Source organism: Ambystoma mexicanum, chromosome 5q, assembly GCF_040938575.1.
Source record: "Ambystoma mexicanum isolate Mex_15411 chromosome 5q, UKY_AmexF1_1, whole genome shotgun sequence".
Classification (NCBI taxonomy): Eukaryota; Metazoa; Chordata; class Amphibia; order Caudata; family Ambystomatidae; genus Ambystoma; species Ambystoma mexicanum.
Window position 1 is genome coordinate 594,167,171 of NC_090933.1, and position 26,314 is coordinate 594,193,484.

A 26,314-nucleotide genomic window follows, 5' to 3' on the forward strand; every position below is an offset into this window, starting at 1 on the left:
ACTTTTTTCCTTGTGGGTACTTGTCGCTCGTTGGTACTGTTACAAAGCAGTGTGATGCTTACAGTCACAGACCAGCCGTGAGACTCTTTGAGCAAGTTTGAGCTTTATATATACTATTTACAATATCCGTTACTCTTGATTCAGACACCAACACAGGCCTTCTTAATCTATACCAGCACATGCCTAAATGACACACTTCGAACATTCATCCAATCCGTGCACCAGCATTCTATCAGCTTTCAGGCATAGCCAACAGGACAAGACACTTTGTCCAAACGCAAGTCACATTTCCCTTCCTTACAGCCAATAAAGTACAAATCCAACAGAAGGCTTTTGGCTGTTCTAGTGAACATTTGAGGCAATCTGTGTATTGCTAATGCCAGGGAGGGTGTGGTCTTGGTTCGTTTGGACCTCTGTGCAGCATTTGATAATACCGGCCACCGTTTTCTACTCAAGTGACTGAAAGATGTTGCCGGATTAGGACTTTCTTTTCTAGGTTTGTTTCAAGAATGTCGGATTGATGATAATAAAAGCCAAATGTGGTCTTTCCATCTGAAAGGCTTTTGTGATAAATCAGACTCAGGAAGCAGAGATGAGGTCATGATTTTCAAGGTTTCTTTATTACGAAAGGCTTACCTGTTCCCTACTTCTAAGCAGATCTTTGCCCTAGTCTATATCGGCAAATAATAAAAAGTTTCCAGTTAGGATGTCTTACAATGGAAATCACTCCTCTGTCCTAAGCTTAACCTAACCCAAGTCTGTCCCTACCACGAACAAGAAAGGAACAACATGAATTCTGTCTGACCAATTCTGAGAGTTCTCCCCCTTCATATATTTGATCGTGGCTGGTGTCTGATCCCCTCCGAAGTGTATCTGCTGCATTTCAAAGAAAGTTCCTTCTGTAAACAATGTCTTTTTACTCCTGTGGTCCTGCAGAGTTATCACTAATCCCCAGCCTAAGGTCTCCCTCCATGTGGCCAGTGGAAAGCAGTCGCTACCTAATCCTAGCCCTGGTGGTGGTATTCTGAGGGGGAATCACATGGGAGGAGATGGCTGTAAGGGGAGAGTGGTGACTCCACAAGGAGAGAAGCGATATACTTCCCTTTATTATGAAGATCTATTCATTCTAGGGTTTTAAATGGCTTGCTGTCAATATTAAAAACCATCTGATTCTAAAACCCTGAGGAATAATATGTTTAAAGAAAAACTAATTTAGACTTCATGTAAATGTGGTGAAACTAAAGCACATGACAAATTTGGTATTTATGGTGTTTGTTATTGCAACTGTTCAACCAGGTGCTGTAAAATCCATTGAAACCTCCTTGGACTCAAAGTCCCAGAAATTCTCAAGTACTGTGACAAGGAAGAGGAGCGAGGAGTTCATGTGGAGGAAATGTGACCTTGTGAACAATGTGCAGTCTAGTTGTCCCACATCTAATCGGCTGCGCTGGACTTTGAAAATCCCAAATTACCAGCAGCTGATGGAACGTCGGTGAGAGAAGGCAGGTTGCCGAGTGTGCAGAGCAAGGAAGCGTGACCAGTGACGGAACGAATCCTATGAATGACTGTAGGAAGAGAAGCTGTCCAGAAGTCAGCTGGCGGTGTTCAGAACCGGAGGAGAGAAGCTTTGTGCGAGAGAGAGCAGATGGTGTGCGGCAGAGCTGTGTACAGAGACATGGTCCTGCAAAGCTCTGCTGGTCTTGGCAGCGAAAGCTGGAAGAGGCGACGCAGAGACCTAATGGGACTCTGCAATAATGGGAAGCTGGCCCCCCACAAGCACTTCTCAACCGCCGCATGAAGAACCAGTGAGTGAGCCTTATAGCGAAAGCAGCCCCGGAATATGCGGATATGCCGCAAAGCATAATAAAAGTACTTTTGAATATCGACCGACTAGAACTAAATGGAGAAGGTGAATGTGCTGCAATTCTCCTGACATGAGATGTCGGTTGGGGGAAACCTGGGACAGGCATTGCCTAAGCCAAAAGACATTGTCAGAAGTACAACATGGGTAAATATTGTGCAATTCTCCTGCCTTAAGAGGTCAGTTGGGAGAAATATGGAACAAGCATTGCCAAGAGTCATGAGAGATTGAAAGAGAGGTTTAAAGTCAAACCTTGAGCAAACCCTAAGATATTGAATATCGGTTTGGGAGAAATTGGTACAAGTAACAGTTGAAGTTAACAGAAGTCTGCTAGTAAAGAAGCACAGTTGTGTGATACTTAAAGAGAAAGCGAATGTGCAGAGAAGCCTGATAAGGATATCAGGTGGTGAAACCTTTTTGGACAAGGCTACCTGGCAGGAGAGTACACCAGTAGATCTAAGTGAGCCAAAAGGGGACATTCCTGGCAGGAGAGTTGACCAGGATATCGAGGGTTTTCAGTTGATGTGTTTCCTGGATACTGGAGTGTACTAGGAAGCTTGCTTTGAATTGGTATGGGGAAAAGAGACCTGGTCATATTAAGTTCTTGTTTCCTTTGAACATTGTGTCAACCAGAAACTTTGAAAAGACTTGCCTTTTGCCATACTTAAATCTCTGTTATGAATTTGTTTTACCACTCTGAAATATTAGGAGAGACTTCCTCTTTTCCAAATCAGTAGCATGGAAGTAACATTTATTTTGTCTTCCTGAGCAGGATGTTGGGCAAAGGAGACATTTGTAATGCAGTTAAGAGACTGGTTTGGGCACAAAACATTGTGAATAGTTTACCTGAAATAATCCAAGGGAAGGGAGCCAATTTTTGGATACAATTCGTATTTTTGTTGAAGTTCTATGTTTCAATTATTGCACTTTTCTGTTGAGTCAAACTTTGAAATATTTACCTTGTAAATTGTGTTTGTATGTATTGGTGTGAGGGTCAGATTGAGTTTGGACACAAGGTCATCTTGCTTTCGTTTTAGTTTCATAGGAAGGGACACTGTTGTTAGGATAGGGAAAGCTAGGTCTTTATCCAAACCCCTTTATGTTAATAAAACAGCTAATGTTGAGAATGATACCATGTGCTTGGGTTTACACTTCCAAGTTCCAAGTTTCAGCTTCTTTTTTTACTCCCTGTTCAGGGCGTTGCTTCATGGTACTCCACCATGGGCTATTGATGTTTTCACCCACGCGTGGGATATAGTTTTTATTCTTCCTGCTTGGGCTTGTAGTATTTTTCACCCTCTTTTGGGGCATTTAGACTTCTACACATTTCTCTTATAGCTTTGCTTTATTTCTTAATTAGAATTTCTTGAACTTGACTGAGACGAGCATGCATACTCACATAAAGATTCTCATTCACTTCAGGTGCTGTAAATTATATACTTCATTTATCTTGACTGGGACGGATAGGAGAACTCCCATAAAGATCCTTATTTGCTTCTCTGGCTTTAAATATTATATTCTCATTATCTTGATTGGGACGAAAATTAGTAGTCCCATTACAGTTCTTATTCACTTCTCTGGCTTTCAATCTTCTAGTCCTGTTATCTTGACTGGGACGAGTAGGAGTAGTCTCATAATAATTCTCAGTCTACCTCCCGGGTCTCCTTTTTTCCCTGTTACCTGTCAGGATAATGTCACAGGGTTTCTTTTTGTTCTGTGCAGGTTCTCTTCTTCGCCTGTCCGGCTTTCTTTATTTCTTCAATGTGTCATTCTCCTTATCTTTCTTTAGCATGGTCATCCTGTGTTTCAGATATCTGGATGTTTCATCATAGTTGTTTTGCCATAGTTTTTGAGGCCGGCGGTCCACCACAAGATCCTTGTGGTCATGGCACCACTCTTCATTTCTCGCTCTCTCCAACTTGCAGGACACTGTGTGTCTAGCTCTCGAGTTTCGGTGCGGAAGCTGGCTTTCTCGACTTCAGTCTCCTCCCATCCCTGGTACTACGTAGCCGTGGGCCTTCCCAGCTACCTCTGTGTCTGTCTCCTGGCTGCAGCTTCTCTTCATGTTGCTCCATCCCCTTTCTCTGTTACAGGGGATTTTCCATTTATTGTGTCAGTTTTTTTTCTTTTTTTAAAAACATTATTTAATACCTGGTGAGCAAGCAATACATGTATCAGAATTAAAGTGTCCATACAGTCTGTGGCAACATCAACACAATCAAGCACATATCGAGGTATTAGGCAAGCTATGCACTGTACGCTACAATTAAAAAATAAAGGAGCTGCCTTTTTTTGCCAAGTATGTACGAAGTCCTGCCATATGTCCTTTGGTTGGCAACTACTAGGCACTGGTGAGACATACAGTTCTTAATTGTTGTTGGCCCATGTGATGACATTCAGCCAGTTTACCAGTAGTCGTGGCTCCTTCCAGGTCCTCAGTAAAATGGCCCTTTTAACCAACACTAGGCCTAAATTAAGAAATCTCTGGAAAATCAGCATTTTCCCTTTATTCCCAAACAGGCAGCCCCGTGCTGTAAGATGCAGTTGTCTGCCCAGTATTTCTTCCAACTCCTGGTTTACCTTTGACCAATAGTCTCTCAGCCTGGGGCAGCCCCACAGCATATTTATTAATGTAGCCAGTGTGTTTTGATATCTGGGGCATTCCTTGGTCAGGTCAGACCGGAACTGATTGAGCTTGGCCTTAGTAAAATACAGTCTATTAAGAACCTTAAATTTTATTAAACAATATTTTGAGTTAAGTGACACCCTTTTTGTCAACATACATTTATTTTCCACTGCACATCTGAAACGTCCTTACCCAGACCAGTGCTCCACTTCTCCCTAATATTAGTACCCACCCTAGTTTTCACTATTTGAGCCAGTTTATAGAGCATAGATATACAGTTCCTGGATACCGTGGTGGACATAACATACGCCAGACAAACCTGCAGGGTGGGTTCTGCCAGATATACTAGCCAACATGTCGCGATAGCTGCTCGCAACCTAAAATAGTTGAATCGTAATGGAGAGTCCCCAGTATGCATCTTAATATCCTTCCATGCCACAACAAAGGTCCCCAATTGTAGTCATGTGAGTTCTTCTCCAGGCCAGCTCCAGCGCCCTGTCGGTAGTGGGCGCCAAAGCCGACAGCCCCAGAGTGGGAGGCGCTTGTCATATGGAGCTACTATGTCCAGTTGCATATTCAACTTTCTCCATGCCTCCCTGGTGTCTCCCCCACTGGGTCAAACGGGTGTGAAGGACAATATGCATTGCCTGCCAGCAAAAGCAGCAAGGGTTCGGGATCCGCTTGCAACTGCTCCAACCCGACTTGCGGCGGTAGTGCGTGTGGGAAATGAGGCAGAAAACATGGAGCCGATGCGCAGCCATCTTAGATATTCACTTCCATTTACCGCAATGAAACAGTAATGAAAGCCTACGTTTTTCTGGGATCAGCCAGTCGATGTGTATTTCTGCTGTGAAGACAAGGTCACATATTTGTCAGATGACCAAGCCGCAGAGAATAGTTATTGTATTGTCCGCTGAAGAACAAGCTGGAAACGGAGTCGGAGCCCTCTGCAAGTGCAGTGATAAGGTATAGTGGTAACAACATCAAGGAGGGAAGATGAGGGTTTTCCACTTCGAGCTGGAATATTCCTCTTTTGTGCTTTATGCTTATTGTCTGCTCTTCGGCCGAGGGCAGCCTGGTAACCCATGAGGGGCAGGGATCGAAAGCAGCCCCATAAAACACTAGATTTGCCTCTTGGAATAGTTAGTTAGAATTTGGACACTGGGTGATGCAGTCTCATGAGAGGGAGTACGATCAATCTTTTTGCCTACATGCTGTGGGACTAAGCAGTGTCGTAGTGGCCGAGATTAAGGTGTCTTCTGTGGCGATCATAACGGTGATGCATTTTTTCTTTGTCTATATATAACAGATTGTGTCTATTTTTTCTTTCTGTATGTTATAAATGATTAAAGGGACTGTAACTCGCCATTTTTTTTTATAACTATAACAAACATGTTATGTGTAATTCTTTGCCTATCTGGGTCCAATAACTAATTTTGCAAGGGTCAGGAGAACTTGAGAACGCGATCTCCACATCTGGCCAAGATAAAGCAAAACAGCGGCACAGCTGTGCGTTTACCCACTCAGTGTTGCGTGTTGAATCTGTGCTGCCAGGTAGTAGAGCTCGAAGTCCAGAGCCGCCAGTGCCTCCACCTCGTTGGGGTGTGCCAAGCGCTCCCACGTCATAAGGACCGATTCCCCTGCCCAAACAAAAGAGCATGCTCTTATTTAGCTCCACAAAAAATGGATGGCCTGGCCATAATGTAATATTATGAAACATATATAATGACTTGGGTAGTATAACCATCTTTATCAGCGACAGCCTCCCAACAAAAGACAATGGGAGCTTCCCTTATTTCTGGAACTTAACCGGCAGTCCAGATAAGTAAGATCTATAATTCAATTTATTGTCTGTGTGGCCGACCTGGCAACGCTGATCCATAGATATCGTAAACTGTGCGTGCGTAAACCCACGTAAGTCCCGCCATATTGGAAGACATCTGAGTAGCTGCGGTCAGGGGAAATATCTCTGACTTGCTAGTATTTAGGTGGTACCTAGAATATTTGCCAAACTCCAAGACCACCCTCAATACCCATTTCAGATCTGCCTCGGAATTTCTTATATATAAAAGGATATCATCGGCATGCGAAGATATCATTTCGAGTCTTCCATCCAGTCATATACTTGCCCTCCCCCGCCCCCATGCTTGTCTCGAATCCGGCCAACTAGCGGCTCAATATTTAGTGTGAAAAGCAAGGGTGATAGAGGGCATCCTTGCCTGGTGCTCCCCCAAGCTGCAGCACCGGGGACAGTCTTCCATTTACTCGCACACCGGTTGCATATATAGTAGTTTAACCCATACAACAAAGTGGGGCTCAAAACCATAGTTAGTCAAAACCTTACATGAACGGCCACGATATTGTATCAAAAGCCTTCAGCAAATCTAGAGATACCGCCAGTGCCTGCGTGTCCGCCGAAAGACTTGCTAAAACATTGTACAATCTCCTTATGTTATCTGCCGTCCAGCGCCCCAGTATAAAACCGGATTGATCCAGGTGCACCATGTGGGACATAAGGGGAGACAACCTGGTCACGAGGACCGTAACAAATATTTTGATATCCTTATTTATAAGGAATTACGTTTTATACGATCCGCCACCTTATCCGGTTTAAGTAACATTATGATAATGGCTTTGCGTATAGTTTCGCATAGTACGCTTTCCAGGAGCACCTCCTCTCAGATCTGCAACATATATGGGGCCAACACATCTCTAAATCATTGATAGAACTCAGCGCAATATCCATCAGAGCCCGGCACCTTGCCGTTGGGAAGGGCCAGAATGGCATCTACCATCTCCACTACTGTCAATAGTTCTTCCTGTGCTGCACTAGTTTCTCTGGGCAGCAAGGTAGTTTTGGGATCTCTTCCAGGTATTGTTCCATCTCACCATCGGAGACTGAGCCCTTCGGTTGATACAGAATAGAATTGATAAAGCACATCAATGATGTCCTCGTTGTGGGCTACAGAACTGTCTCGCCTGTTTACATGAGATGTGTGTGCTCCCTGTTTCAAACCTGATGGTATGGGCCCGCAAGCGCCCGGGCCCATCTGACTCTCCATATCTCCTTTGGGCCACTGATCTGTCAAAGTATCCCAACTCCCTGTCCAATGCTTTTCTAAACCTGTCTAATTCGGCCTCAATCTCCTGTCACAGCACTGCATAGGGAGTTAGTGTATGTTGCTGTTGCAGCACTGAGAGTTTGGCTCATGTTTGTCCATTTCCCCCCGGATGATCTTCAATATGCTGAATTCAGTAGCCAGCGCTATCCTGCGAATATATGCCTTGAATGCCTGCCAGAGTGAAGCAACCGATTCTACATTGATATCGAAATAAGAGGATATATGTTCACGTTATTTCAAAGAAAAGACTGGATCCTGCAGAGACGCTGGTTTAAAATGCCATCGGGCACGTTATGTGCCCCCGGGAAACAGCCGGATAGACAGCACGATCGGAGAGTGATCCGACAGGGATCTCAGGAATATTAGACAACTTTCCAGCCGACCAAGGAATGCTCTCGATACCAACCAGGTGTGAATTCGGGAATGTGCATCGTGGACAGTCGAGTAGAACGAATACGAATATTCCCTTTTCCCAGGGTTCAGTGAGCACCACACATCAAGTAACTCTAATGATGTTGTATGCAACAGAATCATCTGTGTCGCCCTAGTAAGGTTCCTGGATGTGTCAGTAGATCGGTCGACAGACGTGCACAATATCTCATTTAGATCCCCACTACAAACTATCAATACTAAAGAGTATCTAGTACACTAGCCAAATATCTCGTCAAAGAAATCTGGGTCGTCTATATTGGGTCCATATATATTCACTTAAAGGACTTCTCATCCACACAGTATGCTGTGACACCATCGGCACCCCGTGCGCCTGCCTCACCCATCGTTACACTTCAGCAGCAGAGATGTTACAGGCCAATCCAGGGCAGCACTCAGGTTGTTTGCTGCTTCATCCACTGCCAGCAACACAGTGCGCACATCGTAGGGACACCCAGCCCCTCACTGCTTCTGGAGTCACAGCAACCCGCTCCAGCCTCGATGCAGCTTTGAACAGCCACCGAGTGCAGCAAGCGTTCAACAGTTGTCTCCGCTCCTCCCGATGGCACCAGGTAGGCCAGGCGGCATGGCTGACCGGGTCGGCCGTAGGGCAGGCAGTCCACCTCTCTCCACGCCCCTGACACCGTGGGACTCCCTGGGATCAGACCACAGGGGATTCCATATCAGCGTGGCTGAATCACTCGCCCATGGTTCCTCTCAATGAGCTAGGTTGGGCACAGGTTAGCTCACCCGCACTCCCCCTTCCCTATGGCTCGATTAGTAGTGTCGGGCTGGTATGCAGGTGTAAAAAGTGCCTGCGTTGCACTGAGCTATACCACACCCACCCCCCCTGTGACAGTTTCTTGCTGACAGTAACACATACTTGTTCCCTCTTCATACAAGTCCTTGCAGGTCATGTCTAAAGAGTTAATGTTGGGATGTTCTTTAAGGAGTTCCTCAGAGGGATGGGAGTCCTCGTCCCCACTGGGGAGTCTCTACCACTGAGGGCACACTTGCCTCTACCACAGGGAGGGTATTGCGAAGTGGGCTCACTTCCCTAGCCCCTCGGCAAGGGTATCCCCCTCAGGGAGTACGGACTAATTCCCTCGATTCTTCACAGAAGCCATTCATTGGTTACCCTAGTCTCCCCCTGAAAGTACTGCTAAAAAGTTAGAGAATATATTAACGCACTCACTCCCATGATTACTCGCCTCCAACCAACACCAATGATACATTCAAGCTCAGTATTTTAGAAGCAATGTATGGCATCTCACTGAAAGCCTAGCTCAGTGCATTGATTTGAAAGCAAACGCCTCAAAGTATTTTTGAGGTATTTCCCCTGAAGCCATGACATAGAATTTTAGTTTTAATTTGCATTGTATTATTCCTTTTTTTTGCCAAAAAGAAAGAATCCCTAGTTATTCTCCTTTGTCCTTACTGAACTCGTCCCTGGCCCTTAATTAATTTTTCATGATTTGTTTTAATTCCCTCTTGTTTTTTTGTTTGTATGCCCTATTCCCCCTTACAAACAAAAGGGAATGCCTCTTGGTTGACAACCTGAATGGGAACTGATTTGGTAGAATAAGTGTAAATTATGTTTCTGAGGTAGTATTTTGTGAACTAAAATGTTAAAGAATAGGACAAAAAAAATGATACAATTAGATGTAGATTCATCAGGGCTAATGTACATAACATTCATGTTTTGGATACATTCTAGTAGCATTTCAACTTTTGATAATCCATAGCCTGATTTGCCCGGGGGAACCACGCAGCTGATAGATCGACAATACATATAAGAACAAAAAGATACATTCATACAAATATAATTAAAGTGTATATGCAGAAGCATATCTCTGCAGCAATGTACAGTATATTTAGAGAAACTTAAAACCCTAAAAGTGCAAAGAATAACAACACTAAATGAACAACTAAGTTCCTTCAGATTTATTTTCGAGTGGGTTGCTAATGTCGACTGGTTTCAGCTAGGCCGAGGCCCTCCGTGAATAGGTCTAGCATTCTTGAGGATCCATAATTGACGGGTGATGATTATTACAAATCAGTTTTGAACTAGGGGGCAACGTCAAAGGGCTTGTGCCTAAAGGTAATATTAATCAAGGCTACATGGGCAGTACATGGAGAAACTGGGGTGCCACAGTATTCGGGGTTAGATATTCTACTTTATTAAAAGAACACTTGTTGAATCAAAAGGGGGATCCTGACTCTTACAGAAAGCTGTTCAAATTTTGTAAAATTGGAGTTAAAATAGTGATAACATTGTAAATGCAAAATTAGCAGTTAAAAATGTCTTGGTATTGCCACTGTACCAGTAACTTCATGCACACTATTTACATTCAATTATGTTCGAGTCCACATTCCTCCAAGGGTGGCTAAATGATGCTCACCCATGTATCTTTTCCTCCATTATATTTCCAGTTCATCACTAATGGCTTCCGACTCTCACAGGGCATCTCTAGTACATCGCCAATGTAACTCTGGTCCATCAGGAGTGCTGTGCCCGATCTATCAAAACCACACTCTACTCCATCACCAGTGTCAGTGTACCTTCACCAATGTGTCTTCCTTCTGCTCCCTTTCCTGCCTCCCACCGTTCACTCTTCAGCACAAGGCTTGCAATGCACCATTGAACCCCAATGATCAGAGCTTGGTTAAAAATGGAAATCACTTGCCTTCTTAATAAGTAACGGAAGACTGGATGCAAATGCATTTCTTTACCGCTGGTGATGTCTATTAAAGTTTTAACTTGTCATTTTATTTTCTCTTTGCAGAAAATATGGGATGTATACACTCCTTAAGGAAAGGTAACCAGCAAGAAGATGGGGCGAATAAGACTGAACCAGTACGTAAACCTGAGAAAACTATTTATGTCAGAGATCCAACAGCAGGCAATTCATCAAAAAGGCCAGTAAGTAGATGGTGAAATGGGAGAAATCCCTGCAGCAAGGTTAAGGCATGACTGGCACCATTCGACTCCCTGAACCCAAACACATGCACACAAGAGAACAATGAGCATGGCTTGCAGGGACACTTGCTCCATGCTGTAGAACTGAATTCTACCCTTCTGACATTCCAAAATGATCAAGCAAGAAGCTTCCATTTGATTTGGCCAAAATGCTTCCAATTTTTCTTTTGGTTCATAATACTAATAAACAAAATATTGTACCCCAGAACAATAGGGTGAAATTTAGCTTGGAAAGATTCATCATCTTCAGGCTTTTCTTACTCCACATACCTGCAACACGCAGTTGGCACATTTAAAGACCCCTTCACCTCATAGAGTGGATTAGCAGATTAGTCTGTGTCCTTTCAGGCGCCCTGTTCCAGTGCAAGTTTTCTTTTTTACTAGCCAGTATAATCGGGAACTTTAGTCCAATTGATTAATGTGAAGTCCGTTAAAACTGCAACTTCCAGAATGTATCCGACTTCTAAATGAAAACCTAGCACTAGAGCTTGGTGGTGTAATTGAAATGGAGTCAAGTTTGTCTAATTTTAGGAATCCCGTGCATTGGTTAATGCAAAGAAGCTCCAATTCGCTAAAATGTGGGAAAGTGCTGGACAGTGGTTGAACTGTGGAGGGTTTTGACCCATGTGGAATCATTAGACGGGGTAAATGTGGGGATTAAGCTGTCGCTGCCCATCATTTTACCCCAGAACAAAAATAAATCATTGGAGTGGGTAAAGATGGGGATGCGCTGTCGCCGCCCATCATTTCATCCCAGAATCCAGGAGAGCTGCGCAGTTGTGCGCACACCAAAATGGTTACCTAACTTGCCACCCACCAGTGTAAAGAAAGGTCTTTGTTAACAAAATCCACTGTTACTGATGTCAAAAAGTTGCTGAAATCGTGACTCATTGGACCACTTTAAAGATTCAACCTTTTTGTGGGGTTCCACATAACCATCTTACTGTAAGGAGCCCCATCAAAACAATGTTAAGCAAGGATTTACTACCATGTAAGAACCATTCCTGTTTAGAATGCATTAATCCAAGAAAGATCCCAAAATTGCATGCAGTACCAACAAAATCCTGAGGGTGGCGCTGGCGGTCTAAACTCTGACAGGAGAGCTGTCTTGCAAAACTGTCTAGTGCAAAGAAAGGGGTCTCATTTCATCAAAAGTTCAAAGGGGTTGCCTGTCCTGAGAACTCTTGACACTTCAGAACTCAACACAAGAAGCCAGGAAATCACAGGGTTCTGTTAATTAAATGCAAAGTGGCTCCCTGGCCTCCTGATGTCAGCTTCCCAGAGACCACACAATGGCCCCTCTCCTCTGAAAGGAATATGTTGATTTTTACTGTTTTACTGTCAACAAAGGCCTGCCTGCCAGAAGACATGTGACTGACCCACCCAAGTCTTGGAGGTGGACTCCAACACTCTGAGGACTGAATTGAAAGTAAAATATATATTTTACAATAACACTGATAACTCTTTGTAATCAAATGACAGAAATGTATAACTTTGAGAGACTTAATTTAAAAAATGTACCTTTAATTCAAGCCCAAACTCCAAATTGTGGGATATTCTGGGACAAAACCCTGCTGTTTATTAATATTACAGACTCCCTGTTTCAGCTAGACAAACGAAAATGCATTGGTATGTGGGTAGATATGTGAGGAACAGTTGTATAAAATTTAATGAAGATCCAATGTTGTTTAGCATATTAAAAAGTGCTAAAAGTTGCCATTTCTGAATGCAAGCTCTTAGAAACAGCAGATTTGGGACAGAGTATACCTCATGCGATATGTGACATGGGTATGTAATTTCAAACAACTGTGTAACTGTGAAATATGTATTTTGATCATATATAGATTTGGGTGCACAGATGACAGGGGAGTTTTTTCAAGAGATCATAAATGGCTGACATCACTCTGACACAACTTAGCTCCCCCAATCAGGGGAGAAATGAAAGCTGGACCAATGACAAGTGAGAGGGGCAAGTTTAGTTATGACCAACACACACACCCACTTGCAGAACATATAAATGGACCACTGAAACTTAGGTAGAGACATTCATTTCCATCTGCAGCGGGACGCTCTGCCGGAAAAATCCATACTTACCTCCATCAACCTTCAAGGAGCCAACACTTAGACTCCAAGATAAACAGAGACTACAGAACCTTAACCAAAAAGGCCACTGCCAGCAAGAGTATTTGTCAACAGGCCTGAAAATCTTTTTGCAACTGAACTCTTCAGACAGCCGGCTGACGCCGTCTGAATTTTGCCAAGAACTTTTGCAAGAACCCGGTGACAGAAATATCCAAAGAGAAGGCAGGACCCGACCCAGAGAACCGGTGCCTAGCAGAGACCAGGCCATTGTATCCAGAGTGCTGACCCCGATGCTGTGAGCAGTTCCAGAGGCCAGGCGCTGTGAGCGGAACTCGGGAAGACCTGACCAGACTGAAGTCCGTGACCAAGTCGCTTTCCGGTTCAAAATCTCTTGTGAGTACTCAGCAAAACTCAGAACACATCTCTTAGTTAAAATCATATAATTCAATCCATTTTTAATCTAAGTAGAACTGCAGCTTAGCAATTGTGTTATTCTGCCATCATTTTTAAAGCTGAAAAAGTGTTGCGTTTAAAATTTGCAAAACCAAAAACGACCTTCACTAAATCGCTCATATCTCCGCGACCGTTTGTCTTAGAGACTTGCAGTAACTTTCATCTGAAAGCTTAGAATCTTAGCTTTTAATCGCACCAAGAACCACATTCCTACCCCTTATAGTTTTACCGCAATCGCGGAACACGCATTCGCGAATTTTGCCGCGATTTGCAAATTTCTTCACGTGTAAAAATCTGCTGCTGCTTGCCTTCCATTTGCCAGAAATTCGTTTAACCTGCTAATCATCCCTGAATCATTGCTAGTGTGAGCCTGGACTAATATTAACTAGATACCACTCACCCTGAACTTCTAGAGGGAATTAAAAGCAAATTTAGCATATTTTTCACTCCATTGCCAGCACATATAAAAGCATTTTGCCTGTGTTTTCAACGTCTGTAGTCTAAGTTGCTGGGTAAACTGAATCACATTTAATTGCATTTCTGAGAACTGTGTGCCTTCCTTCCATTTCCTTGCATTGCATAAAAGGGGGGGTGAATTGTACAAGAAAGTGATTACATTGTTTTTGCTGAAATCCTATCAAGTTATTTTCTGTACTGCATTTCATTCCACATTGAATCCATTGGAAACCATAAAAGTATTGTTGCTATCTTATCCATTTCATGTCAACTCCTTAGTGATTATCAAGAAGTGTGCTAGTGCCAGATTCTCTGTTGTTAATCTTTATCATACCAGATTAAGTGTGATATCCAATTATTAATTTATTATAAAGCGTGATATAGATATATATTGCTTTAGTTATCAAATAAACCTTTAAACTTGCAAAACAGAACTACTTCTTGGCTCAGTGGGGTCAGGAGGATTTCAAGAGAGGGGTGTTATATAGGGGTAGTCATCCAGAACGCATGAACTGGACATAAAGTTATATCAATAAGGGTTTTCATTCAGTATTATAGACTAGGCGTTGACTTAGCTGTAGTGTTGAATTGAATCCTCTTACAAATTGGGGGCTCGTGCTGGACGTTTGGGTTAGATCTACCATTTGTGCAGATTAATACAGCGTGCCAGCTGACCAGATACACATATCCGGTCGGATCACCACGCTGTGTTACGCTGTAAAGCACTCCTCATAGGAACGCTCTAAGAAAAAGGTCTGTTTTGCAAAAATAAAATACAAATTTCTGTAAGTCAGGACAGAGACCAATCTCTAGAATGACGACCTTAGTAGACATGAAAATAGCCAGAGAGCACCTCTTACATAAACTATTTGTGAGAGGTGAATGGACTGAACAGGGCCAGGATGCCTGGTTGCAGGCCATCACGCGACAGGTCACTGAAACAGGGTCAGACCTATGGAGAGATCAGGGTCCATTACATGTGGCCCTGAGTGAACTATATATGGCTCCTAAAGCCAAAGATGAACACAATAAGATTGCCAGGATAGCAGCACACCTGTACCTATATATGGGAGACATGCAGGATAAATGCACTGAAAGCCAAGATCTGGCAAATAGGCAACAGATAGCAGTAGAGAAGGCTCGATCTGATCTGGCCTCTTCTGAGCAGAGGCTGCAGAGGAGCCAGGAGTCAGAAAATGATAGTAGGCAATATATCATTAAAATAAGAGGATATGGGCATCCTACAACAGGAAAAGACAGACCAGGATACCAGATTTCTGGCCCTGCAGAAGGAGCACCAAGACAGTTTGGATTCCTTACTGCAGAGCCAGAAAAAGCTGGAGCAACAGATCAATTTCAACAGGGCATGCACAGAGCAGGTAGCCACCCTGCAAATCCAACTAGACAGAGAGAAAGAGGAGAGCAATAAACTGATCCTGAAAGACCTGGATACCCAGGCAGAGTTTGATCAGGAGCGCCAGAAAGCCGGTGCCTTCCAAAGGCAAAGGGACGACCTGGCGGCACAGATGCAGGCTCTTAGTCAGGAAAGAGACACTTTAGGCCAGGAAGTCTGCCACTTAAAAAAGGAAATGGAAGAAAATCACCTGGCCCTCCAGGGGCTGGGTGACCTCCAAAAAGAAAACCAGAACTTGGTAGAGCACACCAGAAGGGTGGAAGATGCTCTGGCAAGAAAGGAGCAGGCCAGTAGGGATGGGACTCAGGAGGTAAACCTCCTGCAGCAAAGACTGGCCCAGTTCTCCAGGACCAACCAGGAAGCACAGAGGGAAAATGAGGCCCTCTGTCAACACAATGATAGGCTCCAACAACAGGTAGCGATGCAGGAGAGACTGATAGTCTAGTAAGGCCTTGACTGAGGAACTGAAAGCACAAATGCAGGCTCTTGCATTGCAACAGGGAGCAGGGGCGGATAGAGATGAGGTCCGCTGGGAAAGAGCGACTCCTGACCATAACCTCAGGAGCCCTAACACCAGGGGCCTTCATCTCTCCCAGTCCCTGGACTCTACCACCCCCATGTCCCCTGGCGCACATGAGCACAGGGCCACAGGGATGGCAGATTACTATCCAGCTAAAAGTATGGGGCTCATAGGCCAGTACCACTCAGGAATGGAGGGGTGGGCATCCGGGTATGGGCACCCAAGTACAGTACAGTTCAGTGGGGAACCCCAGGAGAGTAGGCCCCTTAAGGGCATCCTGAAAACCTCTGCCCAGTTAGGTCAGTGGGGGGGGGGTACCCAGCAAATCCTGGCAGCAAGGAGGGATCTGAGGACTCCTCTGAGCACCACAGGAAACAGGAGACCAGGTCCCCACATTCTGCCAGCCATTCCCAGGCTCGCAGAATCCGGGAAAACCTGGAAGAACAGACAGGAACCTCTGGGAGCAGTGCCTCTGAGTCAGAGGATGAATGGACAAGGGTTACCCGAACCAAAAAGGCCAATAAGGCAAAAAGGGCCTTGCTTAAGGACCCCTTAAAGCAGATTAAGGCGATCAGGAGCGTCATCACGCCTTACCATAAGAACGCTAAGTATTCTGTTTGGGAGCACTTAGAGTTGTTTGAGCAAATGATGGAGACTTTCCATTTGAAGGACAGCCAAAGCTGTATTCGATATGTAAAGTGGACCTTCTCCCCGGAATACTCCAGTTTCTTTGCGGGGCTGGAGGACCAAAATCATTTAAGATGGTCCACCTATAAGGCGGCCATCTTGAAACACTTTTCTGTTCAGACATCCTCAAGAGGCTCGCAAGGCAGCCTACAATTTGCAATGTGGGGAGGATCAGGCCCCACAAGAATTTGTGCAAGAACTGAAACGTGCTTTTGCGCAGACCACCAGAAGGGTGCGCACAGACAGTAGAGAATTCATCAATACATTTTTCATGCCTTGCCCAAATACATAATGACCCAGCTCGTGAGGGATTTTCACGAGAAAAGATCTTTAGACTGGGTCATTGAACAGGCTACCCGGATCTATGAGGTGCAGAAACCGGTAGATAGCAAAAGTAATGCCCAGAAAAACCCCAAAGCCAACAGCACCCCTGCTGCTGCCAAGGTGGCAGAGGTAAAGGTCACCCCCGTTTTGGATTTGGAGATGGGGGGGCCTAAAAACCTACCTGCACCTAATAATGCTAGGCCCAGGAGGTCCTCGGGTCAGTCACAGACAGGGAGCCAAGGAGGCAGCCCCACAAATGGGGTCCCTCGCTCTCCTGATTATGTAAGTCCCCGTTACAAGGGAAATCGACCCATCCTGGGTTATGTGTGGACTCCTCCAGCCCAAGGGGGGGGATCCAGCCAAGCACCTAACCCAGGGAACTTTCCTCCTAACTTCCCACCGGAGGGCAGAAATTCTCCGAATCCTGGGCAGAACTTTTTCCCCAGGTATCCACCCGATTTCCAGCCCCAAAATCCTCCACCCTTCTTTCCCCAATTCCCTGAGCCCAGACAACCTAATCCGGGAGAGGGGAGGCCAAGGGTGGAGGGGTACCCAAATCTTCCCAAACCGGGGTATTACCAGAGGAGGGACAGCTACCCTTCCCGGGATCAGCCCAGGGGAGAAAACAGGGCCCCGTATCAGCCTGAGCGGGTTTCCCAGTTAGAGCGCCAGGTTCAAAACATGGCGCGGGATCTGGGTCACATACTGAGGGCTCAGCAGAACCCTCAGATCGGCATGCCGGCGCAGAACACACCCAACTCTGGACCTGGTGCTCCAGAACAATGACGGGAGCAGCACCCCGATAACTCACCGGTTCCCAGGGAGGAGGCACAAGGGGAAGGGGGGTGTAAAGCCTTGGAGGAAGCTTCCTTCCTCACTTGTAAACAGCCCCTGGAAACCCAGGAACCGGAAACAAAATCTCTTGCCCCTGAAAGTCTGTCTCCTAAGGAGCAGAGGAGGAGTAGGAGAAACAAAAGACCCAAACAGACTCAGTTTGAGGAGGAGGTACAGATCTTCTAATTTGAGGGAGAGGGATCCTCAGAGGATCCTGGGGAAATTATCTTCTCCTTCAGAGAGGGGGGAACTTCTCCCAAAGAAAAATGGGTCCCAAGGGATGCAAATCCAGACTGGGGAGAGGTGGAGACTGAGCTACCGCCGCCCACCATCTCATCCCAGAACCAACAGCAAGAAAATCCCCTCGTTCAAACCCATCCTGGTGACTGCCTCCAAAAAGGGGGGGGCGGCCCAGAACCAGAGCCAGGGGAACCCACAATGGCTCTGATCTCCAGTTGCCAACTTTTTCTTTCAGATTCCCAAGGCTCTCCACAGAATTCTGCCCAAATTTCTTCTCTTGCAATGTCCAAAACCAGAAAGTTAGCCCACCAGTTGTCCAAAAATGTGCATTATCTGTGCCCCCTTGAGGAGAAGGAGGGAAGATACTATGCCCCGGTACAAGTACAGGGGCAGGGTACAATTTTGGCACTGGTGGACACTGGATCTCAAGCCACCCTTCTGTCCAGAAGGGCCTTTGATGAACTGAATGCAGGAAGGGGAGGGAATTACCAAATTCCTCTCACCTCACTTCCTGGACAACTCCAGAACTTTGACGGGAAGGAAATTCCCGTCGAGGGGACGGCAGATTTGGACATTAAGATCGGGCGACACAAGGTGAAACACCCGGTCATAGTAGTGACCCCAGAGGGCACCCCTTGTTTACTAGGGAATGACCTCCTGAGAAGGTTGTCACCCCTAATAGATTGCGTAAACAAGGTCCTCTGGACCCAGACTAGCCGACCAATAAAATTAAAACAGAGTGTCAACCATGTTAGTTTAAACGGCACCTGCCACATGGTTGAACAAAAATCTGACCAAGTAGAATTTCACTTCCAGAATAGCCAAATTCCAGACGTGACAGTAATAGCAGTAGGGCAACAGACTGGGGATGGAGGGTCCTCTCTATTTCTGAAAATCAACCTTCCTTCCAGTCTAAAGTGGTACTCCACGCTGGAAGGAAACACTCTGAGATTCTATACTAATCCACAATCAGAAACTCCCACTCCTATAGTCCAGAAAGATGTGAAATCAGCTCAGAGCCTGGCTGATATTTAGCAAATTGGAGAGCAGTTGTTCATCCCTGTTCAGTTAAATGATGGGAAGGACTCTGTTCTCGCTCGAGTGTGTGTGAACAACGGTAAGAGCTTCATCAGCGAAGCCATGTTCCGCCAACTCCCAAAAGATCCAGCCATTCCCACATTCAAACTGATAGACAAATGGGAAATGGACCTGGAAGCACCTAATTCCAAACATCTCCTGCCAAGCAGGTGTATGCTCAAAATCTCCATTGGCAACAAGAGCATAGTCCATAATTGTTGGGTCGTGCGAGACGTCACTGCCGCCTTTTACTTAGGCAGTGACATTCTCAATCGCTTTGCCATTAGTTTGGACCTAATAAACTTCAAGGCTTGGTCCCGATTAGCGGATAATCCCATGGGCTTTGATGATCCAGAAAAAGCATTTAGGTCAGCTCAATTGCTACCTTATGCAGTTGAAATTCAGATCAAAGAGGAAGTCACCATCCCAGAAAGGACCCGACAATTCTCCCTGGAAGTGAAAGTTAAAAGAGGACAACATTTGAAAAACCCTGATGCTTACATACATCTAAACGCTTCTCTCCAACAGCAAGGGTTGGGGGTAAACCCAACTCCATTAGTCAACATAGAACATGACACCATTCTAATAGAGGTGGATAACAGCGACTTAAAGAGTATTACTCTAGCCGCAGGCACCATTATTGGAATGGCGGTTGATGACCGACATTTTTCCATCGACTTAGTAAATGAACTGTTAGGACCAATCCCCAAGGACTGTTTTGACAGTGACAGTGAGGACAATACAACACCAGACAGGATTTTTACCCGGCATGGGGGGAACTTCCTGGTGTACACTTCCTGCCCCTATGGTAAGGAAGATGTGACTTGTGACTTCAGGAGGGATGAGGTGATTTTCCAGGTCCATGAGGGCTGCCTTTCCCACCTGAAGCCTCCAGTCCAAATCAGCACTCTGACCAGGGACTTCTCCACCCAGGCTGGAGGAGGCCGCTGAAATAGCCAAACCAGAAGTCTTTCCAGGCTTCAGGCAGATGGTGGAAGAGAGAGTCAACCTAGCTGATGCCTGTGTGACTCTGGAACAAAAGCAAAAGTTGAAACAAGTTTTCTTGGATTTCCAAGATCTCTTTGCGATAGACTCATATGACTGTGGTCGCACCGACATCCACACAACCACAATCCCCACGGACCCTGGCATGACTCCTGTGTTTGTGAAGCAATATCGCTTGCCTCTCGCATCAATGGAGTCCCTTACTGAAATAATTAAGAACCTTGAGTCCAGGGGAATAATCCGTCCCATCCACAGCACCTTCAATAATCCGGTGCTGGGAATATTGAAGCCAAACGGCCAGTGGAGACTCTGCGCCGACCTCAGGGAGCTCAACAAACGGGTCCATACTTCCCGATGGCCTCTGCCCTACATTGACCAAGGGCTGGCCCAGATTCAGGGGTCACAGGTATTCACTGCAATAGACCTGACCAATGGATACTGGACTGTGCCTGTCAGTAGGGAGGACCAATACAAACTGGCTTTTACCTTTTGGGGGCCAGCAGTATACATGGACCCGGACTCCCTTCGGATACCTCAACTCCGGCAATGAATTCAACATTTTTCTACACAAGGCCATGCCCGACTTGGGTGCAAGGGGTAACCTGGCTTATGTAGATGATGTCCTCATTAAAAGTTCATCTGTAGAGGAACACATAGCGGAGATCCGTTATGTTCTGACACAGTTGAGGGCCGCCGGAGCAAAACTTTCCTTTCAGAAAGCACAGTGGTGTAGAACCCGTGTTAATTTCTTGGGGCATGAGATTACTCCTCAGGGTCTCTGTCCCCAGGAAAAGAAAGTGGAAGCACTTCAGAAACTGAAAGACCCCACAACTCTGTGAGAACTAAGGAGTCTCCTTGGACTGACTAATTACAGCAGAAAGTTCATTGAGGGCTACGCAGAGATTACCAGACCCCTGATTCATCTCCTGAAGGGGGGGGTCAAGTGGGAATGGGGTCCAGAACAAGCCGAGGCAGTAAGACAACTCAAAAGAAGCCTCTCACAAGCGCCCTGCCTAGCTTATCCTGTCAGAAACAAGGAGTTCTTCCTGGAGACGGGGTTCTCTAATACGTGCTTGACGGCAGTATTATACCAAAAGCATGACAAGGTCAATAAAGTAATCTCCTATGCGAGCAAAACTTTATCCTCTGTGGAGGAAAAATTCAACGATTGTGAGAAGGCACTCCTGGCAACGGTGTGGGCATTGAAGAATTACCGCCCGTTTATCCAGGGGGAACACATCATAGTGGAGACTCCACACCAGCCTCTGCAATATCTCCAAAGTGACAGAATCCGGGCCGGAAATGTGAGTAATTCCCGAATTACTTCCTGGATTCTGTCAATGCAAGGCTTTCCTGTGGAGGTCAGATATGGCCAAAACAAGAAGTCACCTCGCGCAAGGTCTGGCTGACTTGCATGATTGTGCCAGAGAAAACTGTCTCGAGGACGAAAGTCTAAAAGTCAAGGACAACACGGAGGCATACCTTAATTCCCCACACAAAGTCTTTGAAGAAGACAAGCGTGAGGGAATGCCCACTGTGTATGTGGATGGATGCTCTTACCATGTTGACAACAACGGGGAGAAAGAACTAGTGGCCGGCGTAGGGAATGCATGGGTGAATGAGTCCCCAGAACCCTCCGCTGGATACAAAATTGGTCCCCGAAGTAGTCAGGTGGCAGAATTGATGGCTGTGCATCAGGCCATCCTCACTGCTGTCCAGCATCAACTCCGCGAACTGGTCATAATCACAGATTCGGATTATGTACGGAACGGGTTCGTGGAGCACCTGGTTAATTGGAAAACCAGAGGCATGTTATGTGCTAATAACAAACCCTTGAAACATGGGAAGTTGATCCAAAACATTGATGATCTGGTCACCTCGAATGAGATGACCATCTATTGGAAAAAGATCAAGGGTCATTCCAAAGTAGAGGGACCAGACAAAACTGGAAATGACTTAGCTGATCAGCTGGCCAAAACCGGGGCCATCCAAGGGGATCTAATTGAGATTGAGTCCCTGTTGGGGGAAATCCAGGTCACTGCTATCACTAGGTCCCAGACAAATGCTCACAACGACCTTTCAATTGCACAATGGAGTAAGGAGACCCCTGATGCTGATTTGATTACCGCTCAGAAGGGGGATCCAATAATTGGTAAATTTTACCAGCACCTTGAGGACCCTGAGAACTTTCCCCTGACGGATACCGATTACATTGGGAAAGAGGACCTAAGAGTGTTGATGAAGTGTCCAAAAATGTTCCGGATCCAAGACGGTTTGTTGGTAAGGAAATCCAAAGCTGGCCACGATCAGTGGGTGGTTCCTACCTCATTCCGAAGCCTGATGTTAAGTCACGCCCATGATGCGGCCACCGCCGGTCATAGGGGGTTTCACACAACACTGGAAATCTTAAGAGAGGTTGCATACTGGCCACACATGGGCCAGGACCTCAACCAATATTTGAAGGGGTGTCTTGTGTGTGCACAATTTCAGTCATCATCTCTCACGCACCGCGCGCCTCTCCAAAAGAGGGGGATGACACTGCCATGGTCAGATTTACAAATCGACTTTGTAGGCCCCGTGATTCGCTCTGCTAGGGGGAATAAGTACATGTTGACTGTGACATGCTTGTTTACCAAGTGGGTGGAATGTCTCCCAGCCCCAAATTGCTAGGCAGAAACGGCAGCTGCCTTGATGATTATCCACATCTTTTCTCGTTTTGGTCTACCTCAAAGGATTGAGTCAGACAGAGGTAGCCACTTCACCAGTGAAGTAATGACAAAGATGTGGGAGATACTGGGGGTCAAAAGGAAGTTGCATATTGCTTATAGACCAGCTTCTTCTGGGGCAGTAGAGAGATATAACCGGACAATTGTGAGCATCTTAAAAAAGTTTGTGGCAGATTCTGGGCCAAGTTGGGATATCCGATTACCTCTGGTCCTAATGGCCATCAGATCTACCCCTTCATCTGCAACCAAAATGTCACCATTTGAGTTGATGACTGGGCGCAAGATGGTGCTTCCGCAGTATTTGCTCTACAGGACCCAAGAGCAGACACTGATAAATGCCTCCACTACTCATGAGTATGTGGAGAATTTAAGGAAACACCTTCAACATGCTTTTGCTTATGCTCAGCGGAATCTAGAAAGATCGGCTGATAGCATGAAGACCCATTATGACCTGAAAACTTCCAGGAAGGAATATCAGGTGGGAGACCGGGTCTATCTATACAACTTCCAAAGGAACCAGGCCAAGCAGCGCAAATTTTTGCCTACATGGAAGGGACCCTTTGAGATCATCGACAAGATCTCCCCTGTGGCCTACAAAATCCACATCCCCAAAGGTCCTTTGGCAGCGGGGGAAGTCAAGTGGGTCCACATAAACCAGTTGAAATGTTGCCATCCCAGGCACACTCTGCAACAACTGGAGGAATCCTCTGGAATCCTAGCGGGTACTGTCTCAGACTAATTCAGTTCCAACCATAAAACATACAACATCTAGTCTCTAAAATATTGTGATTTGCATGAAACTGTATCTTAGTTATACTGTTTTTTTTTCAAAATAAGAATGTAATGTTTCGTTATGATGAAATGCATATGCTGCCCCACTATCTCAACAGTGGTGGAAAAACGTCTATGAGTAGGTATTGCCGCTCTTCCTTTGTCGTCCTAGGAGAAAGAAAACCTGGAGACGGGACAAGGAGGACGATCCGGAGACCGGGAGCCGAGACGCAAGAGGCCCGAGGTACCGCCCAATCTTCCCATCAGGACCGGCGAGGAGAACTGATCGATCTGACCGGATGGAGAGGAAGATGATGAACTGTGCCATCTACAGAATTGGAAGAAGATAATGTGGACATACCAGCGCCAGGGTTCAAAACCTCCCTTGCAACCGACTCCCCCTCGACTCAAGTCAAAGCGCAGTCGGGCGGGGGGGTTTGTGGAGGGTTTTGACCCATGTGGAATCATTAGACTGGGTAAATGTGGGGATTAAGCTGTCGCTGCCCATCATTTTACCCCAGAACAAAAATAAATCATTGGAGTGGGTAAAGATGGGGATGCGCTGTCGCCGCCCATCATTTCATCCCAGAATCCAGGAGAGCTGCGCAGTTGTGCGCACACCAAAATGGTTACCTAACTTGCCACCCACCAGTGTAAAGAAAGGTCTTTGTTAACAAAATCCACTGTTACTGATGTCAAAAAGTTGCTGAAATCGTGACTCATTGGACCACTTTAAAGATTCAACCTTTTTGTGGGGTTCCACATAACCATCTTACTGTAAGGAGCCCCATCAAAACAATGCTAAGCAAGGATTTACTACCATGTAAGAACCATTCCTGTTTAGAATGCATTAATCCAAGAAAGATCCCAAAATTGCATGCAGTACCAACAAAATCCTGAGGGTGGCGCTGGCGGTCTAAACTCTGACAGGAGAGCTGTCTTGCAAAACTGTCTAGTGCAAAGAAAGGGGTCTCATTTCATCAAAAGTTCAAAGGGGTTGCCTGTCCTGAGAACTCTTGACACTTCAGAACTCAACACAAGAAGCCAGGAAATCACAGGGTTCTGTTAATTAAATGCAAAGTGGCTCCCTGGCCTCCTGATGTCAGCTTCCCAGAGACCACACAATGGCCCCTCTCCTCTGAAAGGAATATGTTGATTTTTACTGTTTTACTGTCAACAAAGGCCTGCCTGCCAGAAGACATGTGACTGACCCACCCAAGTCTTGGAGGCGGACTCCAACACTCTGAGGACTGAATTGAAAGTAAAATATATATTTTACAAAAACACTGATAACTCTTTGTAATCAAATGACAGAAATGTATAACTTTGAGAGACTTAATTTAAAAAATGTACCTTTAATTCAAGCCCAAACTCCAAATTGTGGGATATTCTGGGACAAAACCCTGCTGTTTATTAATATTACAGACTCCCTGTTTCAGCTAGACAAACGAAAATGCATTGGTATGTGGGTAGATATATGAGGAACAGTTGTATAAAATTTAATGAAGATCCAATGTTGTTTAGCACATTAAAAAGTGCTAAAAGTTGCCATTTTTGAATGCAAGCTCTTAGAAACAGCAGATTTGGGACAGAGTATACCTCATGTGATATGTGACATGGGTATGTAATTTCAAACAACTGTGTAACTGTGAAATATGTATTTTGATCATATATAGATTTGGGTGCACAGATGACAGGGGAGTTTTTTCAAGAGATCATAAATGGCTGACATCACTCTGACACAACTTAGCTCCCCCAATCAGGGGAGAAATGAAAGCTGGACCAATGACAAGTGAGAGGGGCAAGTTTAGTTATGACCAACACACACACCCACTTGCAGAACATATAAATGGACCACTGAAACTTAGGTAGAGACATTCATTTCCATCTGCAGCGGGACGCTCTGCCGGAAAAATCCATACTTACCTCCATCAACCTTCAAGGAGCCAACACTTAGACTCCAAGATAAACAGAGACTACAGAACCTTAACCAAAAAGGCCACTTCCAGCAGGAGTATTTGTCAACAGGCCTGAAAATCTTTTTGCAACTGAACTCTTCAGACAGCCGGCTGACGCCGTCTGAATTTTGCCAAGAACTTTTGCAAGAACCCGGTGACAGAAATATCCAAAGAGAAGGCAGGACCCGACCCAGAGAACCGGTGCCTAGCAGAGACCAGGCCATTGTATCCAGAGTGCTGACCCCGATGCTGTGAGCAGTTCCAGAGGCCAGGCGCTGTGAGCGGAACTCGGGAAGACCTGACCAGACCGAAGTCCGTGACCAAGTCGATTTCCGGTTCAAAATCTCTTGTGAGTACTCAGCAAAACTCAGAACACATCTCTTAGTTAAAATCATATAATTCAATCCATTTTTAATCTAAGTAGAACTGCAGCTTAGCAATTGTGTTATTCTGCCATCATTTTTAAAGCTGAAAAAGTGTTGCGTTTAAAATTTGCAAAACCAAAAACGACCTTCACTAAATCGCTCATATCTCCACGACCGTTTGTCTTAGAGACTTGCAGTAACTTTCATATGAAAGCTTAGAATCTTAGCTTTTAATCGCACCAAGAACCACATTCCTACCCCTTATAGTTTCACCGCAATTGCGGAACACGCATTCGCGAATTTTGCCGCGATTTGCAAATTTCTTCACGTGTAAAAATCTGCTGCTGCTTGCCTTCCATTTGCCAGAAATTCGTTTAACCTGCT

General features: G+C 45.4%; 1 protein-coding gene across 5 annotated transcripts in view; it reads left to right on the forward strand.

Annotated features, from left to right (window-relative positions):
* LYN (LYN proto-oncogene, Src family tyrosine kinase) overlaps positions 1 to 26,314 on the forward strand; it is a 675,065-nt gene that overhangs the window by 210,564 nt on the left and 438,187 nt on the right. For 3 of the 5 annotated variants that reach the window (XM_069621063.1, XM_069621062.1, XM_069621064.1), the window contains one exon: positions 10,825 to 10,961. The exons of 1 other annotated variant lie outside the window; for it this stretch is intronic. In XM_069621063.1, coding sequence (XP_069477164.1) covers positions 10,830 to 10,961 — 132 coding nt within the window. In that variant the 5' untranslated portion in view covers positions 10,825 to 10,829. The remainder of the gene's footprint in view (positions 1 to 10,824; positions 10,962 to 26,314) is intronic. One more of the 5 variants, XM_069621065.1, reaches the window with a different exon arrangement.